A 20568-nucleotide genomic window follows, 5' to 3' on the forward strand; every position below is an offset into this window, starting at 1 on the left:
GACTGTCTTATCAATAGACTTGTTCTAAATTAACCATCATGATAAGTAAAATGACATTTATCTAAATATTTAGTTCTATTTGTAAATATGACTTCTATGCGGATAAAACTTATAATTTATGGTAAGATATGAAGATATACAATGTGGTTTTTTTAATGATTACAGTATATTCGGAAAAAGGTAGGGTCAATTTGTCGTGTTTTTTTTTTTTACAGAAGGGCCAATTTCAAAAAGTGCCGACAGAATGAAATTTACTATAAAAAAAAAAAATAAAAATGCTTTTTGATCAATATCTCTATTCACATATATTATGATATGTGTGATAAATATTTAATTTAACCCTAAAAAAGGATGAAAGTCCCACACTATGCTGAATTTATGGTGTTTTTAGGTGGAATCTCCCCCAGAAGGACATGTCAAACCAAAAAAAAAAGGGTATGTTTTTCGAGACTATGGCGATTTATACTACCTCTTCCATCAAAAAATGAAATTGGTTTAGTGTGTCCTTATTATATAAAAATCAACTTGTCAACTTTTTAATGAAAAAATTGTAACATCGCTAAATTGTATCGATATAGCTCCTTATTAAGACATTTTGTCAAGTATCGCCGTGGCTCAATCAGTAGAGCATAGAACTACTTAATAAAGATGAAAAAAAAAGTATAGAACTACTAATAAGAGATTGCTTTTCAAGATAGAGTTCGAATCTCGCTCAGTCTTTTTGCATTTTGTGTGTTGTTATATTAAATTTTAATGTTTCTCTCATATTTTTTAGGATGTTTGTTTAATTCATAGAGTCATTCTGGTTCATTTTGACTATATACAATGTAGTATACATCATTTTATTAAAGAAAAAGATAATGTATCGCTTATTGTGTGCATTCCTATGACTGTCTTGACTTATTTTAAATTCATGTGTTTACATTTATAACATAAATGCAAGGAACAACTGCTGTCAAACTGAAGTAAGTGCCTGTACATAACCAAAAACAGGAGAATCGAATCTATAGCAATGAATCCTAAATGTTGCGTGTGTAATATACACATAACATAAAATAAAGCCATTGTATACAAGGTTCAAAACAACACAAACAATTGTTCGAACCTTTTTTGAACATGGTATAATATATAATAAATGCAGTCAGCAACACTCAGTTCTGTCGCCAATTCACTACCTGTGTAGATACTAGTACTGAAATTTTTACCACCGTCCCTGTACTGATACCCAAGTCATCAAAAAATAAGACAACACTACAGAACAAATTTATTACACTACAAATCGTGATTGTAGGTAAAACATCAAGAAGCTGTTGCATCTGTATCACAACGAAGGGCCGATTTGTTAAAATGTCAGAAAAGGCTATCTAACATGTGTTAGTAACACAAGATGTTCTATGACCAACTGATGTAAGATGTTCTCCGGTTAAAATATATCTTATTTTATCTTATAGACGATAAAACCTTAAAAGATCAGGACAAACAGATATACATGCATTCAGAATGAGAAAATCAACATCTCAGTTGAATTTGTTCGATATGATTTGACTTCTTGACAAGTTACGTGGTATGGTACCTTACGCGCATAAAGGATGTTTACAATTAAACAAAATCAGTATAAAAACAGCAATAGTCTTAGCCTTGTTTTTTGTAGGAATACCTTTTCAAGGTATGACAATAGATAATGTGACATATGTTCATGTACTATAATTAGCATATTTAAACCATGATTTTCCTGACTTATCGAATGAAAAGAATCCACGGGAAAATGGCCATACCTCTTTGTATAATTATGTGCTCAGAAAATGAGAACCTTGAAAAAACTTATCCGATCGAGTTGTGGTATTAATGGATTTATTTGGGCACGCGGTTTTTGTACGTTTTTTACTGAAGTTTTTACTGTTGTTTTTTGCAGCTTTAGTATATTTGACATTAAATGTTGTTTATGGAAAACACATAATGGCAAGAAGTAAGTATAATAGTTTACTTTAAAATAGGGACGAAAGATAACAGAGGGAAGTCAAACTCACAAATCGAAATACAACAGACAACGCCATGGCTAAAAATGAAAAAGACAAACAGACAAACAATAGTACACATGACACAACATAGACAACGAAAGAGTAAGCAACACAAACCCCACCAAGGTGCTCCGGAAGGGTAAGAAGATCCTACTCCAAATGTGGCACCCGTCGTGTTGCTCATGTTATAACAAATCCGGTAAATAGTCTAATTCGGTAATTCACATTCATGAAAGAGACGGGAATTGAAGTTACGACGTAAGGAACATATTCGATATCATCTGTGAAACAGTTATTCCATAACTGTCAACCAACTCGTGATGGCGTCCGTAAAATTTATGAAGGGATGATTTCAACTTCACCAGATGGAACTCTTGTTTAATAGCTTCCTCGTGAGCAGCAACCCTATATCAAGAAAAATATCATGATAGGAAATACAAGCACGGGAATATTGTATCAATTTGGATATATATAACCCGTATACAGGTGCTGCTGGAATGATGCTACTTAGAAATGAAAAGTTCACAATTGGAAAGCTGAAATCATCTCTTTTGTCGTAAAGTTTTGTTTTCAACCGACCCTCATTGTCAATTTCTAGATGTAAGTCAAGATATGATGCCGACTAAACTGTATTTGTTGTATCCCTTCTCTAGTTTGATGGGATAAATCTGTTCTACATAGTCACCAAATTTTGAATTATTTATTGAGAGAACATCATCTATAAAGCGGAAAGTAGCGTTAAAGGATGTTGCTAACTTCTTATCTTTCTTCCTAAGACATTCCTGTATGAAGTCAGCCTCATAATAATAAAGAAACAAGTCGGCAAGAAGAGGGCCACAATTGGTTCCCATTGGAATGCCGACAGTCTGTAGAAAAATACGTCCTCCGAACGTAACAAATATGTTGTCAATTAAAAAATCAAGCAGCTTGATAATGTCAGTTTCAGAGAATTTTTTGTTTGAATCAGAGTGATCCTTTACAAAGTAGGATTCATCCCTCCCTAAGACAAGATACTTTGGACATTCTTTTTAAAAGCAATACAAACTCTTTCAATTTGTCTTTTAGTTTGGAATGTGGAATACTTGTGTAAACTGTAGAAAGTCAAATGTTTGAATACTATTGCAAGATGACAGAGAGTTAAATTGTATATTCTCTAACATATCTTTGGACTTTTTTAGTATCCACATCTGATTCACGCCACCTCTAGAATATGCAGTTTCACAAGAACTGTGAAACCGGCTTTGATTGCTGATAACATGGATCTTAATAATTTAGAAAAAAAAGTTTCGTGGAACTCTTGGAAGACCCAGCAATATACTGTTGTTTGTAAAGACAATTGTGTAGTTTAGGTATCAAATACAGTGATTGAATATCCAGTTTTTCATCTTTGGTTGAAATTCCAAAAGAGCATAGAACAGTCCTATGATTTTCCAGGATTTCCTCTTTGGTATGTGTCCAGAGGGTATACGTTGAGTTTCCAAGTGAATTGTCAATACCTAATTCGTTATCAAGCAGTTAATGTAATGAGTTTGACACACAAAAACATTGTTGTTTGGGGCTTTATCTGCTGGGACAACAACACATTTGTCAAAGAAGAAGGATAAGTGTTATGCAACATTTGGGTCTTTAAAGATTGACGTAGCATGGGCATGATTTAATACTCATCTCATGCTCGCTTGTAAGTAGATGTCTCGTTTAATCGTGTGACATATCCTTACCATGAACATTTGAATCTACGACAAACAAGACGGTTTTAATTTTTAAATTATCAATGTCCGCCACCATAGTAGCAATATATCAATGTCACCTGTATATGGGATGAACATTTTCCAACTCATTCGTTATTCAAAAGCTTGCAGCCGCAAAACGTCGCTAGTATCCACTGTGTATCATCGCCACCGGAAATTGGGTACTAGCGAAGAGGAGAGAAATAGAAAAAAAAATGTAAACAAGTTAAGAATTCATTCAATTTAAAGCATTTCCACTCATTTGATGAGGGTGCCACTTAAGAAATGATTTTCTAATATATAATTCTTTAAATTATTAGGTCGATAAGTACATTCAAGATTAATACAAGATTTTGTGTAATACTCCAAAACTTGCCACTTAGTACCTGAAAAAAACGAGGTCGATCGTCCTCTGTCGCCCCATTCTCAAGATATTTAACTGTTTTTCATTATTTTTCCAGACACGTTCTTAGATTATTATCGTGTGGCATCATATTTACTGAAATTTGTTGTCAAAACATGTTTTGTTTTAAAGAATATGGACAAAAACAGTGTTTGTTTGTTGTACGGCGAATTGCAAAATAACAACTTTTGTCTGTATGGCGTCTTGCAATATATTATAATTTTAAGAGGAAATTAATCACTGTTTAGATAATATCAAGTGATGATATTTTGTTGATATCAAAGCTTTATAGGCTTACAAATATACAAAATGTCTTGCTTATCAACTATTATGACATATATTCCGTTGATTCAGTTCAGAAGGCCTCTTTGCCTTTCGATTTTGTACAAAAAGTTTTTTTTTCAACCATATTATCCTAAATACATCCATAGATCGTTATACTACTAACGACTGTTGTCTTATTTGTTGTTAGGGTGAAATTTTGTAAGTTCAATAAAATAAACCGTCCATTCATCTTTTGTTGGTGCTAGCTGTTTTTAGATAAAAACAGTGGAGATGTGGTATGATATCAGGATCAGATAAAGTGTATGTAAGCAATTATATGCTATCGTACGGCCTTCAACAACGAAAACTAGTACCTTATAGTCGGCTATAAAAAGCATCGACCGAAAAATGTGAAAGGACTCAAGAAAACTAACGGCCTAACTCATAACAAAACAATTTATAAAAAAATAAATAAGATAGAGATGAAGCAACGTCAACCACAGAATTCGGACAGACACATTAAATTGTTTAATTGTTTAATTTCTGACATGATTCGTTTGTAAAAAGAAAATTAAGAAAATACTTTGTTTTCACAGAAAGTTAGGAGAAACAAATCGTGAATTGCATTTCGAATTAATTTTCTTGTCAGTTTCTTTTTGAAAATATATAATTTGTATACATCTTAAACGCTGTCAAGCAAATGGTATTTCTATCTAATGCATTTTATCTAATGCATAATTAGAAGGGGGTAGGGGGTCCGTTAACATGTTAACAACACCTCGATTTTGGCAAAAACAGTTAACAACAAATTTTAAATGCTGATAAGAGTTAACTGCAACTTTAATTTACCCTTTTTTCCAAACGAACCCGAAAGCAATGAAAAGGGGAAGTGCATATCTTCAATGTATTAAAAAAATTTGAAAACCACTGTACAAAGTCGCAGAAATGCCAAGCTCCATAAGGAATCTTTTATAAAGCTGACTAATTTTCAGAATACACACGCAAGTACCATATTTTTTTTATTGACACATGGACAGACAATTGAACGGATGGAAAATCAGACAGAGTGATTGACTCCAAAAATGAATCAAAAATGTTTTAAACAGCAAAACGAGGCTTCTTCTGGTTATGTATATTGTTGAGTAAGTGTTTTATGTCAATCAGTCGTAGCAAACTTGGGTTATCGTCATGACGTAGGAAAGTGTAACAAACAGATAGAATGAGTGAATACTATAGGGCGCGAACATTATAATTTTTATGGCGGTGGCTCTTATAAATTATGGTTACACTCAGTCAGGGTATTCATACGACTCATTGCTTACATGATTTTATTAAAAGGAATTACGAAGGTTTACTAACAAGAAATTAAATCATCAAAACCAGTGTATAAATCAGAAAGTAACATGTAAGGTGTCACAAGTTGAAGCACCCTTTCATCTCAAAGTCCCAATTAAGAACTCTGAGCTGATATAAAAAAGCCTTGGTCCATCGTTACATTTCTGAAGTCTTAGACTAGCAAATTTGACATCAATTTGAGAACCAAGTCCTCATTTTTCGACCTCTTCTACCAGGCCACACTGTTCAGTTATTTTACGCATTGCAAATTGAAAAGTTACTTTATTTTTGAAAATTCCGTCCAGGTACTTTTGGTCAATATAACTTATCAAACATTCCATATACATCTGAATTATTTTCGTCATAGGACTGACCAGGGTTTCAGCTGGATAAGAAGTGGCCTTTCCTTTTCACGTGGTCGATGCCAGTGCTGGTAGACGTTTCGTCCCCGAGGGTATCACCAGCCCAGTAGTCAACACTTCGGTGTTGACATGAATATCAATAATGTGGTCATTTTTATAAATTTCCTGTTTCCCAAACTTTGAATTTTTGAAAAAAACTAAGGATTTTCTTATCCCAGGCATAGATTACCTTAGCCGTATTTGGCACAACTTTTTGGAATTTTGGATCCTCAATGCTTTTTAACTTTGTACTTGTTTGGCTTTATAAATATTTTGATATGAGCGTCACTGATGAGTCTTATGTAGACGAAACGCGCGTCTGGCGTACAAAATTATAATCCTGGTACCTTTGATAACTATTTACACCACTTGGTCGATGCCACTGCTGGTGGACGTTTCGTCCCCGAGGGTATCACCAGCCCAGTAGTCAACACTTCGGTGTTGACATGAATATCAATAATGTGGTCATTTTTATAAATTTCCTGTTTCCCAAACTTTTAATTTTTGAAAAAAACTAAGGATTTTCTTATCCCAGGCATAGATTACCTTAGCCGTATTTGGCACAACTTTTTGGAATTTTGGATCCTAAATGCTCTTCAACTTTGTACTTGTTTGGCTTTATAAATATTTTGATATGAGCGTCACTGATGAGTCTTATGTAGACGAAACGCGCGTCTGGCGTACAAAATTATAATCCTGGTACCTTTGATAACTATTTAGATACATTACAAATAGAAGCCAGAAATAACTACATTGGTTAGACGTATAAAGAGGGGCATGAGATATCCCTTAACATGTTTAACACTGTCGCATTTGTTGCACCTGCATGACCCAACTTGAGTCCGTAACCTTTGCTTTATAGTCTTGTATTTATTTCTTTTTAAAAATTTTGGTTCAATTATATGTTTCAAGAAACAAACATTGAACTTCTACCCCCTTTTTGTAGTTAAATGATTGCTCACTTAGGAGACAGTTTCAGGTATACCAATACACAGTTACAAGTTTAGTTTCGCATTTTAGCCATGGTGAATTTTCTAAATAAATTTTGTACAATTGAATTGATTTGTAGATAGTTGAATAATAATATAGCCTTCCTAGTGGGTTTATATGAACATTTAGATTGTTTTTAGCATGTTTTATAAGCCATTTTTCAGTTTGACCGTCCATCCGTTCCTATCCGTACCGCCATAGATTTAGAAATTTTGTATTGTTTTTTCAACAAAGATATGAGGCTCGATCTTTTCAATTCAATTTTATGGAAACACAGCAGAAATGCATACGATTTTTTTTAACCTCTTGATAGATATATGTCTATGGTTTCAGGAAAGGTATAACTCTTATTGATTGAAATTTCCTTTGGACCAAATTTTTGAGATCTTTGTGACATGTTCAATCCTCTATTTTGCAATATATGGTATCAAATAAATGCTGATTGTTGCCATGTTCACACAAAAAAAAAGAGATTATATTTCACCATTATTACTATTGGAAATCAAATCTATGGACGATTCTCTTTCCATAAATATACACATGCATAACTCAAACATTAAGCCTTATTTATTAGGAAGGACGGGAAAGAGGGTGTTTAAAAATTATGAGTGTCAATTCTAAGTTTTTTCCTATCTGTGAATTGACACCCCACCCTAGTGCATAATGTTCTCGCTGCGTTGGGCTGTTTCTTCTATTTGGTCGGCCTTCTGTTTCTTTGACATTTTCCTCATTTCCATTCTCAATTTTATCAAGGATTTACTATACTCAAATATTTTTTAAAGACATGTACAGTTACATATATGCTGTTTATGTCCCTCCTTTGCGGAAGCAACGTAAAGAAAGAGATGGACAGCAAATTGTAATGTGATTCTTGTAAATAACTGTTAAGACCAGTTAACAGAGAAAATAATGTCAAAAACAGTGAACATTTTAAGTATTAAGTAACAGATAACAGGAATCTCAATTTCAAATAAACAGTTAACAACATTGCAAATTTTAACAAAACAGATTACAGACAATGGGTCGAAAACAGTTGATAGTTTTTAAAATTTATCAGTCAAATAACAATTTTAAACAAATTTAAACCTTGAAAAGGACAAAAACAGTTTAACATAAAAAGGTACCCCACCAAAAAAACACCTTAGATATTTGAACTTAATACTGTATTTTCTTTAAAAGGACGGTAAATAACTATTCTAAAATTAGCAAGTTGCCATACAGTAAATTTGTCAACACTAGCAAGTTGTCGTACCCTAGACTTTATTTTTTATGGTCTATATTCTTTAAAATACATCTTTTTGACAACAAATTTCAGTAAATATGATGTCACACTATAATAATCTAAAAACGTGTCTGGAAAAATAATGAAAAACAGTTAAATATCTTGAGAATGGGGCGACAGAAGACGATCGACCTCAAAATTCCCGGTACTAAGTGGCAAGTTTTGGAGTATTACACAAAATCTTGTATTAATTTTGTACTTATCAGCCTAATATTTTAAAGAATTATATATCAAAAAATCATTTTTTAAGCGGCACCCTCATCAAATGAGTGGAAATGCTTTAAATTGAATGAATTCTTAACTTGTTTACTTTTTTTGCTATTTCTCTCCGCTTCGTTAGTACCCAATTTCCGGTGGCGATGATACACAGTGGTATCTGAGCTCAAGATCGATGAACCATGCTTATATCAAAGAACATGTAGTACTTCATATAAACAGTTCATCGAAGGATACCGAGACCTTTTTAAAAAATATTCGGTCTCATCTTCTCAGATAATACATGGTGGTCAAAAAGAATAAATTCCAGGTACAACTGACGGCGGTTATCATCTTAAATCATTGTTTAAGTATTGTTTTATTGGTCTATGTAAATTGTGGCTGTTGTTTATTATGTATATTTTGGTATGCTCCATTTGACCTACCTAGGTTCTCATACAAAAATGTATTTCCCGTCACTGTGGGTTTTTTTCTATGGTAAGTTTTTGCATCCTTGTCGTTCGCTTTTGCTTATGTTCTTTGTTTTTATAGATATAAGAGTACCAATCAGAGAACTCTCCCTCCAAGTCATAACTTGTAAAAGTAAACCATTATAGCTCACACCGCACAGCAATCCATAAAGGGCCCCGAAAATTACTAGTGTACAATCATTCAAACGAGAAAACCAACGGTCTAATCTATATATAAACAAGAGGCTCTCAAGAGCCTGAATCGCTCACCTTAAATTTTTTTTTCTTAAATCTTCAATCTATGATTATTTTGGGTTTTCAATTTATAAAATGGTTCTTCGATTCTGTCATATCTTCTTCAAAAGCAAAAACAAGAATGGACACACTGAAATGTCTCGTTTGTCTCATGTTCATGATATAATTTATGATGAAAGTATAAAAAAAACATTGTATACCCCAAGCATTACATTATTGCTGTTTACAGTTTATCTACATCTATAATAATATTCAAGATAATAACCAAAAACAGCAAAATTTCCTTAAAATTACCAATTCAGGGGCAGCAACCCAACAACGGGTTGTCCGATTCATCTAAAAATTTCAGGGCAGATAGATCTTGACCTGATAAACAATTTTTACCCCATGTCAGATTTGCTCTAAATGCTTTGGTTTTTGAGTTATAAGCTAAAAACTGCATTTTACCCCTATGTTCTATTTTTAGCCATGGCGGCCATGTTTTTTGATGAAATGGGAATTAAAACACAAACTTTATTCTAGATACCCTAGGAATCAATCAGATGAAGTTTGGTTTGAATTGGTTCAGAAGTTTCAGAGAAGAAGATCTTTGAAATAGTTTACGACGACGACGACGACGACGACGACGACGGACGGACGACGACGACGACGGACGGACGACGACGACGACGGACGGACGACGACGGACGCCAAGTGATGGCAAAAGCTCACATTTCCTTTTAGGAAAGGTGAGCTAAAAACGAGAAACGAGAAACACTTATGAATCACATCAACATACGCCAATCACTAAACATCAAGCTCCTGACTTAGGACAGATGCAAACAAATGCAGCAGGTTTAAACGTTTTGAAGGAGGAAAACTGTTACCCTTACATGAAACAATAATGTAACTTCACAACATAGAAAGACACACTATAAGATATCAATTGACGTAAGGTTGATTTTCATGATTGTAATACGCAAATGTGTATTGCTTGCTGTTTGGTGTATAAGTACGAATAGGGGTATGTTCTAGGTAATATAAATATAACGTATACTCATTGACAATTAGATTCAATTACTCAAAGCAATGTATTAAATATTTTCAATATTTTCATTCTTGAAATAGTTTATTTTCTTTACCAGCTTTTTACATGTTTTTTCAGGTGATATTTGAAGTGTTTTTTTTTTTGTGCTTCTTAAAACACAATGTATTGACAAAATCCAGTGTTGTATGACGTCAGTGAACTGATACTATAGACCCTTATTCAATTTAGAAACTTGTTTTCAATTGACTAGGAAATGACAGTATTTTATGCCAACAAGTGCAGATGTAATGCTTTGGTAAAAAAAAAGTTTCTTGTTATCGACGTTTGAATTAACATTCCAAAATAAGGTGAAAAAAGTTCGAGTAGTATAAGAAATTGCTTTTCCGCATTCTTCCTATAACTATGAGTATGTAATAAATAATTTTGCAGAATTCTCCGGGTCAAACAGTACAAATGTTGACGGAATTACTTGCTTTGTTTGTGGACTAAGTGATGAGGGTGCTCCAGCTAAACACTTGTCTGACTGCACTGATATACAGAGATGCTCCCCCGGTGAAGTGAGATATTAATTTAATAAACTTGTTTAATCCAGGTTGATTTGTTTAAAAGTTCATGTCTACAGCTTAACAAAATGTTGTAAACCAACGGATAGTTACGATGTCATACACATGATACATTGTAATAATCAAGAATTACAAAATGTTTTCAGCAGGATGTACATATTTAGCAAATATTTCCTCCATTAGAAACACAAACATTCAAACGCGCACCAAAATACAGATAGAGAGATTTAAATTTATGTATTAACATTGCATGATTACGAGTCATACTTGATCGAATTTCATATTTGTCTTTTAAAATATTGTTATTTTGAATCGCTAGAAGGATCTTTAAGAAGAACACAAATTCAAAATTGTAATGGATGAATTAAATATTGTATACTTTCATAAATGTTATGCAAATACACGTACCTAATACCTTCTTGATATCAAAATAGTTTTCCTATTCTAAAAATAAAGATAACAGAAAAATAACTCTAAGGAAAATTCAAAATTGAAAGTCTTTTATTTTTAGAAATAATTGATGCAAGCTATACTTTGGTGTAGTTTTAACATGGGTAGGCATTATATTCGTGATTATTTTTGCCCGAGCGATGGTGAGGGCTAAAATAACACGAATATAATGCCTACCCATGTTAAAACTACAATAAAGTATAGCTTGCATCGATTATTTCGATTCTGAATAGGACAATTAAGGTAATTTCTATGTCCGATAAGTATAAGTGTAAAAGCGTTTGTGTAGGCTCTTCTATGAACCTCCCTTTTGTGTTTGTAAAGAAGCAAACCACTTTCACTGTGATTTTTCAGAGGGAGGAGTTTGAACAGCCAGCATGAAATCTAGGTCAAATATGTTAATTTCGGAATGTAACACATTACAGTCATAATAAACGAATTAGTAACTTCATGTGCACCATTTAAGTGTTTTAAAGTTAAGGAAATATAGTAAGTGCATGATAACTTGATCAAATTCAATATTCTGAAGGAGTCAATATACGCATGTGCAAACAAATTTTATTTGGATTTAGAGCATGGGTTTGTTCACAAAGCGAAAGAAGCACGCCATATAAGAACTAATGACAAAATCAAAATCTCAAACACATCAAACGACTCAATAGCACCTATCATATTCCTGACTTGGTACAGTCATTTCCTTATGTAGAAAATGATTGATTAAACCTGGTTTCTTGGTGACCGTGACAAGGCAGTGAAATGTCATATGATTTAGTGTTGGCTTTTTTTTTGTATAGTCCAGTACCTGAACTTAAGGTCTCGTTTCGATGTTTTTATTTGAAACAAATCCCCAATGAAATAAAACCTAACTGATCAAATGATTGTTTATCCTTAATATTAAAAAGAAGATGTGGTATGATTGCCAATGAAACAACTGTCCACAAGAGACCAATATGACACAAACATTAACAACTATAGGTCACCGTACGGCCTTCAGTATACATTTATTTAGTGTTGGACACATTGTAAAAGATGTTGTTAGATTTCATCATACACACAACTTTTCTAATTTGTATTAATGAAAATGGCGTACATTATCTTTTCCAGTTCTGCTATTTAGAACATATCTATGATCTGGAGAAGGGAACAGATTATTATGTAGGTGGATGTCGTGCTCCCGATGTAAGTCGTGTAATATATTACCAATGTTATTTCAACTGATCGGGCGGAGCTTACGTTTTAATTTGCATAAGGACAGTCTATGTATTAGATAAAATACAAAGGTAACAAAGAAACAGGCCGGTAACAACCGTTGCCGGATAGTTTTTCTGCACTTGTAGTCAGGTCAAGGTCCTCGGCTTTCGCCTCGGACCTTGACCTGACTACAAGTGCAGAAAAATTTCGGCTGGTCGTTACCGGTCTGTTTCTTTTGTTTTTTTTATCTGACTTGTACGACGTTTAAAGAAAGTAATAATATTTTTTTGCTAGCCATAAATATGATCAAGCAGTAAATGTAAGTTATTTTAGTATAAACACATTTTTTTTCATTTCCCTTCAACCGAGATTATTTTTCAAGAAAAAAAATCAGGAATCTAATTATTTGATAAAAAAAAAAGAACCATTTCAAGTAAAAGATGAATGTTGTACACATTTAAGACTTTTTAGAATGCAACTTCGTAAAAAAAGTAGTATATTAAAGAAATATTTTAGTGGAAAGTAGGATAATGTTTGATTTTTATGGATGCAACGGAAAGCGGTGAGGGGTGGAGGGGTGGAGGGGTGGAGGGGGTATGTGGGCTAATTCATTTTAAAATAAACAGGCTGTGATTTTTATTTTTGATGAAATAATGCAGGATGTGCCATTCCATTCCCCCCATCCCCCCTTTAAAAGATCGTAGAAATCGCGCGTTGTTGCCTAATATATGAATTTAATATTCAGTGGTGGGGGGTCCCGGGGGTTGAAACACCCCTTTTTGATGATCAATGCATTTAAATGGGGAAATAAAGTTAACCCCCCCCCCCCTGTTTTGTCCTGGATTTGGACCTGGATCCGCCACTGATATAAACAATATAAATGTATCAAAAGAATAAATTTCCTACTTCATTAGTGAATGAAATGTTTATGAAAAAATGGATTTTGTCTTAATATTTTATTAATTCAGACATATACTTTGATTTTTTTTAAATTCATGTTCGTCTCTAGATCTGCAAGTGTTGATCGGGATTAAACACGTGTTACATTATGATCCAATCGCAGCTTACCGCCCAAAATTGATGACATAAGTTGAATGATTTTGTTCTAGATTTGCTGCTTATTTGGATGTGTATTACATGAACACTTTATGTTTATAGGATCAATCGTGCATTGGTGAGTTGATAGGGACTTTATCTTTTGATATTTGATTTGATTTTTATTTACTTATATTTCCTATCTTATTTTTATTTAAATATACACGTCAGTATCATCATTTCTTTACTTTCTGCATTGTCCAAAATACTATTCATGTCCTTATATTGAAGAAAACATTTATTGACCGAATATTCTGCTTCATAAAGGGAGCGGTATGTTCTTTTTTGAGTAATATTAACTATTTACTTATCAACGCAATCACCCAAATGTTTTTGTTTAAATTAGCACTATTAACGGTATTCGGAAAATCAGGAATCATGCAAAACATGTATTTGTCATCTGCTTGACCATAATATTTTTTTTCTAATAAATTTTGGGATCAAAATATCTATTTTAGGAGAAAACCATGACCCCCCCCCCCCCTTTTTGAAGTTAAATGTATAATCCCTTAGTGCACTGATATGAATAGTATTTACCTGGAAATGTTTGAAAAAAGATATTGATGCTAACGTTAATATTTTGTTCAATAAAAAGACAGGAAATAAGTCGGTGAACCAAAAAGTTCAAATCTAATTGAAAGTTAAAGTGCCCATGAACTCACTGATCATGCACGAGTGATTCTATTCATAAAAAGTGTCCGTGTAACAACAAAAAGAGTCCGTGTATCGTCTAAAAAGAGTCCGTTTAATAATAGTTATCCCACAAGGACGCGGTGTATCAGTGTAAGATCACCCCGATGGCCGGAGGCCAGAGGGTGATCTAACACTAACACCAAGTCCGACTGGGATAACTATTTTACATCCCAGCTGTTTTGGATTAGACGAAAAACCACTTCATAAAATCTAGTTTAGAACGCCACACAACCATAACAATATACTTTATATATTACTATATGAGGTCTGACAACTCGCCCCACTTATAAAAAGATTTTGCTTCCTTTAAGTATGTTAAATTACGGTTGGTTCGTATCCAGTAGTCCTGGTGTAGTGGTATGTGTCGTGGCTTGTCTAATAAAGATAAAAAAAAAAATGTGTCGTGGCTTGATATGCTAAAGGTCTTGAGTTCGAATCCCAGCATATCTGGATTTTTCTACGTGAATTTTGATAGATAGTCTTGTCAGTATAATTAATTATAAGTTTTATAGTGGATTTGACATTCCGGCCAAAATGTTACAGAGCAAAGGAAAGCATGCATAACAAAGTAACTCAAACTGGGGTGATCTGGTAGGGGTGATCCGGCTCAGATCATCCCTGTTAGAACAAAGGAGTTGGGATGTAACACCCGTTTGTGTACTGTTTTTCTATAGCTCTGCGGGGGGGGGGGGGGGGGGGTAAGTCGTACAATTGAAGATATGTGCGATAAGGATGATTGCCGTTATAATTATTATTGATTTCTAATCACCTATCAGTGTCACTAAACGGATAAACAATACTGAGTGTATGATATGGGACCAATTACTGGACACTTCATTCATGAGTTTATCCCCAAAACTCCTGTCAATAGATGGATTGAATAAGCGATCCGGTTAAACTCCGCCCAGCCAAGTGAAATAAATCCAGTTATATATGCAAATTAAAAATTAAGATGGAAGAGAGTTGTATGATCATTCTGAACAATTAAAAATTAGAACATACTCACCCCTTCTCGTCCAATGAAAAGTCAGTTTTTTGCCCTCTAAATTTCATAGTACATGGTTTTCCATGCACTATGAAATGCTATACATGACTGCCTTTTCATTGTCCGTTAATTATGAAAGTGAACTCTTAATAACTGCACTAATGAAGTGTACAATCCCCTGAGGCATTTTCCCTGAGAAAAGAGCCTATTGATTAATTTAAGAAGAAAAAGCAAATATTAAAACAAAACATTTAAGAATTATGCAAATTTTCGTACATTTTCTAATGGTACACATATATAGAATAAACAAAAACAATGGGGGTAAGGATGTAGGTAAAATAATATTTATTTATTATATATACCTGGCATTTGAGGGATTTTTTTTTCTTTAAAAACAATGCCAGACTGTTGATATATACATTTTCGGAGAAACACAATACGTATAAAATCATCAAAAAAAAAGTAAGCATTTAATGTTTAATGGTCTGAATTTAAATACTTATAAAGAGAGTTTTATATTTAATTCAAAAAGGGGATTTATATAACATTATGTTGCGTTTTAAAATAAAAAAAATCTCAAGGTATAAAAGTATTAAACTTTACCTGAAGCAGAAGAAAAACAATTTATCCATTTGGTCCTCACAAACTATGTCAATGCTATTTCATTTCATCCATTGAAATGATGATTACCTTTGTTTTACGTTTGGTTCATTATAAAAAGTGAACTCTTATTAAGGTTGGAATATTACAATGGAAAAGGCTAATTTTGTAAGGTCACTCGAAAGTGTGAATATGTTCTAAATTGGTCAGACAATACTTGGACATGTTTTATGAAGATTTAAGCCCTCGGCGAAATAAATAAAACTGTTGACATATCTCATAGGAAATAACTGTGCCAAGTAAAGAATATGAATATCAATTATATGGTCATATTTATAAATTTCCTGTTTACAAAACTATGAATTTTTCGGAAACTAAGGTATTGGTTTTCTCTTTTCTGAAGGCCCTTGCCTTTTATAGCCTTTATCAATTTCTTTTGAACTCGAGTGGATAATGGTATGTGTCGTGGCTTGTCTAATAAAGATAAAAAAAAAAAAATGTGTCGTGGCTTGATATGCTAAAGGTCTTGAGTTCGAATCCCAGCATATCTGGATTTTTTCTACGTGAATTTTGATAGATAGTCTTGTCAGTATAATTAATTATAAGTTTTATAGTGGATTTGACATTCCGGCCAAAATGTTACAGAACAAAGGAAAGCATGCATAACAAAGTAACTCAAACTGGGGTGATCTGGTAGGGGTGATCCGGCTCAGATCATCCCTGTTAGAACAAAGGAGTTGGGATGTAGCACCCGTTTGTGTACTGTTTTTCTATAGCTCTGCCGGGGGGGGGGGGGTAAGTCGTACAATTGAAGATATGTGCGATAAGGATGATTGCCGTTATAATTATTATTGATTTCTAATCACCTATCAGTGTCACTAAACGGATAAACAATACTGAGTGTATGATATGGGACCAATTACTGGACACTTCATTCATGAGTTTATCCCCAAAACTCCTGTCAATAGATGGATTGAATAAGCGATCCGGTTAAACTCCGCCCAGCCAAGTGAAATAAATCCAGTTATATATGCAAATTAAAAATTAAGATGAAAGAGAGTTGTATGATCATTCTGAACAATTAAAAATTAGAACATACTCACCCCTTCTCGTCCAATGAAAAGTCAGTTTTTTGCCCTCTAAATTTCATAGTACATGGTTTTCCATGCACTATGAAATGCTATACATGAATGCCTTTTCATTGTCCGTTAATTATGAAAGTGAACTCTTAATAACTGCACTAATGAAGTGTACAATCCCCTGAGGCATTTTCCCTGAGAAAAGAGCCTATTGATTAATTTAAGAAGAAAAAGCAAATATTAAAACAAAACATTTTTTTGACTGTCCCTTTGGTATCTTTCGTCCCTCTTTTAAGAATTATGCAAATTTTCGTACATTTTCTAATGGTACACATATATAGAATAAACAAAAACAATGGGGGTAAGGATGTAGGTAAAATAATATTTATTTATTATATATACCTGGCATTTGAGGGATTTTTTTTTTCTTTAAAAACAATGCCAGACTGCTGATATATACATTTTCGGAGAAACACAATACGTATAAAATCATCAAAAAAAAGTAAGCATTTAATGTTTAATGGTCTGAATTTAAATACTTATAAAGAGAGTTTTATATTTAATTCAAAAAGGGGATTTATATAACATTATGTTGCGTTTTAAAATAAAAAAAATCTCAAGGTATAAAAGTATTAAACTTTACCTGAAGCAGAAGAAAAACAATTTATCCATTTGGTCCTCACAAACTATGTCAATGCTATTTCATTTCATCCATTGAAATGATGATTACCTTTGTTTTACGTTTGGTTCATTATAAAAAGACAATACTTGGACATGTTTTATGAAGATTTAAGCCCTCGGCGAAAAATAAATAAAACTGTTGACATATCTCATAGGAAATAACTGTGCCAAGTAAAGAATATGAATATCAATTATATGGTCATATTTATAAATTTCCTGTTTACAAAACTATGAATTTTTCGGAAACTAAGGTATTGGTTTTCTCTTTTCTGAAGGCCCTTGCCTTTTATAGCCTTTATCAATTTCTTTTGAACTCGAGTGGATAATTGCCTCATTGAGAATTATACTACTGATCCCTAGTTTAATAAAGGTTAAAACTATACAAATTTAAAATAATTACTTTGCCGGTATGTCCATGATATTCAGTGTGATTATGTATTAAGTTTTCCAAAATCAGTCTCACTAGCAGATAAGTTTTTTTATCAAAGGTACCAGGCTTATAATTGTTACCCGGATTTTGTTTTTTGTCCATGGATTTATGAGTTTGAACATCGGTATACTACTGTTGCCTTTATTTATATTTTGATACGCCAGCCATGCGATTCGTCTACATAACACTCCTCACTGACGTTAAGATCAAAATAGTCAGAAAGCCAAAATAAGTACATATATATAGTTATACAGCGTTGAGGACCAAACATTCCAACAAAAATGTGCCAAATACGGCTAAGATAATCTATTTACAAATATATGTACTTTGTCAATATATATTTCTTTATCATTTTCAGACCTGTCACTTACAGACTTGTCTGAAAGATCAGTCAAGTAGAAGACATGATCATACAAAACTTGTTCATTGCTCTGAGTGTTGTTCGTCATCATATTGTAATGGAAAACTATGCAATCGTAAGTAATGAATTTTAAAAGTAAAAATAAACAAGAATACATTAATAAACCATATTCAAAGAATTCTAAACTTCATGGCTGTATCCTGAAGCATGCATACTATACAAAACCCTATTTAACCGCAGTAGTTTGAATTACTCAATATTCCTTTGTGCGACAAATCAAAACCTGCAAGAATTCAATCACTAATAATACTAGTTTTTGAACGATTCTAGATCTAACTTAAAATTACTGTTGCAATACTCTTTTTATATCGGGACGGGATAGCACAGTACTGTCTCCTGGAATATGAAACCCCTTGATACGATATTTCCAGTAGCAGGAGCCTTGATCCAGTGGTTTAAGAAATTAATCGACGAGTGCAGACGTATATTTTAGTTTTCAGGACTCGCTGTATGTATGCATATGATACATCAGTGCCGCTAAAAAAAAAATTGAAAACCAAACGAAAACCAAACCAAAGTAAAAATCAATTAAAAACCGAAACGAAAAGTCTTAAAGGTTTTTTAAACAAACAACATGATCTTGTCATAGTATGGAACACATGCTGATTTGAATGGTTGTCAATATAAGGATCTGAGAAAATCCAGTTTTTGTGATACAATTTATGAAGAGTTCAGTTATTTTTGTCATTCACTTTCATATAGATGAAAGACGTGAGCAATATTATCTATGTACTGCCTTACCAGGATAGATAAATAATGAAGTGAAAATCTCAAAGGGATAAATCTACATCATAAACTAAATGATATAACACTTTGCAACTATAGGTCATCGTACAATATTAAATAATTTAAAAACAAAACTCATATCACAATGGAAACTTTATATTAAAAGGCCTCAATATGGCAAATGTAAAACAATGCAGTTTAGAAAGCAAACGGCAAGATTTATGGAAAACAAATGAATGAATAAAAAATTGCAACACACAGGAGCCAACGTCAACCACTGAAAATAAGGCTTCTGATTTGGAACAGGCCATACAGAACTTAGCATTATTTTTATAATGCAGTCTATAGAATTTATAATTAACAATCTAATACAGGTTTACTTCAGATTCTTTTATGATCTGCTGACACTTTCGGAGCACCTGAAATCATCCGCCAGTTTTTGGTGGGCTTCGTGTTGTTTTAGTTTTCTTTGTAGTGTTTGTGTATTATTTTATCTTTCTTTTTAGTCATGTCGTTGTCGGTTTATTTTCGATCTATTACTTTTACTGTCCATCTGGTATCTTTCGTCCCTTTTCATGGTTGTGGCCTAATATATATTCCTTGCATTACGAGATATGTCTGGTTTCACATCGTAAACATTATAACGGTTTTAACATGTGCAAGGACGTATTATCATTGTATTACAGTATGCAATACATGTACATGGTTTTCATTATACTCTTTAGTTACTTTCCATACTTTTTTCAGTACCAAATGATCATCGTTTAAATTTCACGACATGCTATTCGTGTGAAAATATCAGGGATCCTAAAAAATGTCATACTATAGTAGATTGCCCTCCAAATGAGGTAAACTATGATATCTTATATTGTTCTTTTATATCAATATTTTGCCTACTACCAAAACTGCAATATCCTAATTGTTTCGCACACATATTAAACGTTGACTGTATCTCTTTTTGTTAATTCAGAATACTATTTCTGTTTTCGATATTCATATTAAAATGAGGGTATATGATCAAACAAAACGACTTGACATTTCAGTATACGTCTGCAAAAATGTATTAGCGTATAAGATGACTAGTATAGTCAATAATTCCGATTGGTCGCAAGTTAATTAACGTAAACCATTTATATTATAATACAAATAACCCAAAATAAAATAATTACGTTTAAGCAACTATAGAAACTTACCAGTGGGATATAATAAAAATTCGAACCACTATATTATCGTTTTACAAGTTTAGTACATAATTTCAGTTAACAAAAATAGATCTAATATATTACT

General features: G+C 32.9%; 1 protein-coding gene across 1 annotated transcript in view; it reads left to right on the plus strand.

Annotated features, from left to right (window-relative positions):
* Positions 1-20568, plus strand: part of LOC143058446 (uncharacterized) — a 34537-nt gene continuing 13969 nt past the window's right edge. The window contains exons 1-6 of the mRNA XM_076231938.1: positions 1-121; positions 1913-1966; positions 10797-10924; positions 12485-12559; positions 18493-18610; positions 20029-20129. Coding sequence (XP_076088053.1) covers positions 88-121; positions 1913-1966; positions 10797-10924; positions 12485-12559; positions 18493-18610; positions 20029-20129 — 510 coding nt within the window. The 5' untranslated portion in view covers positions 1-87. The remainder of the gene's footprint in view (positions 122-1912; positions 1967-10796; positions 10925-12484; positions 12560-18492; positions 18611-20028; positions 20130-20568) is intronic.

Source organism: Mytilus galloprovincialis, chromosome 14, assembly GCF_965363235.1.
Source record: "Mytilus galloprovincialis chromosome 14, xbMytGall1.hap1.1, whole genome shotgun sequence".
NCBI classification, from domain to species: Eukaryota; Metazoa; Mollusca; class Bivalvia; order Mytilida; family Mytilidae; genus Mytilus; species Mytilus galloprovincialis.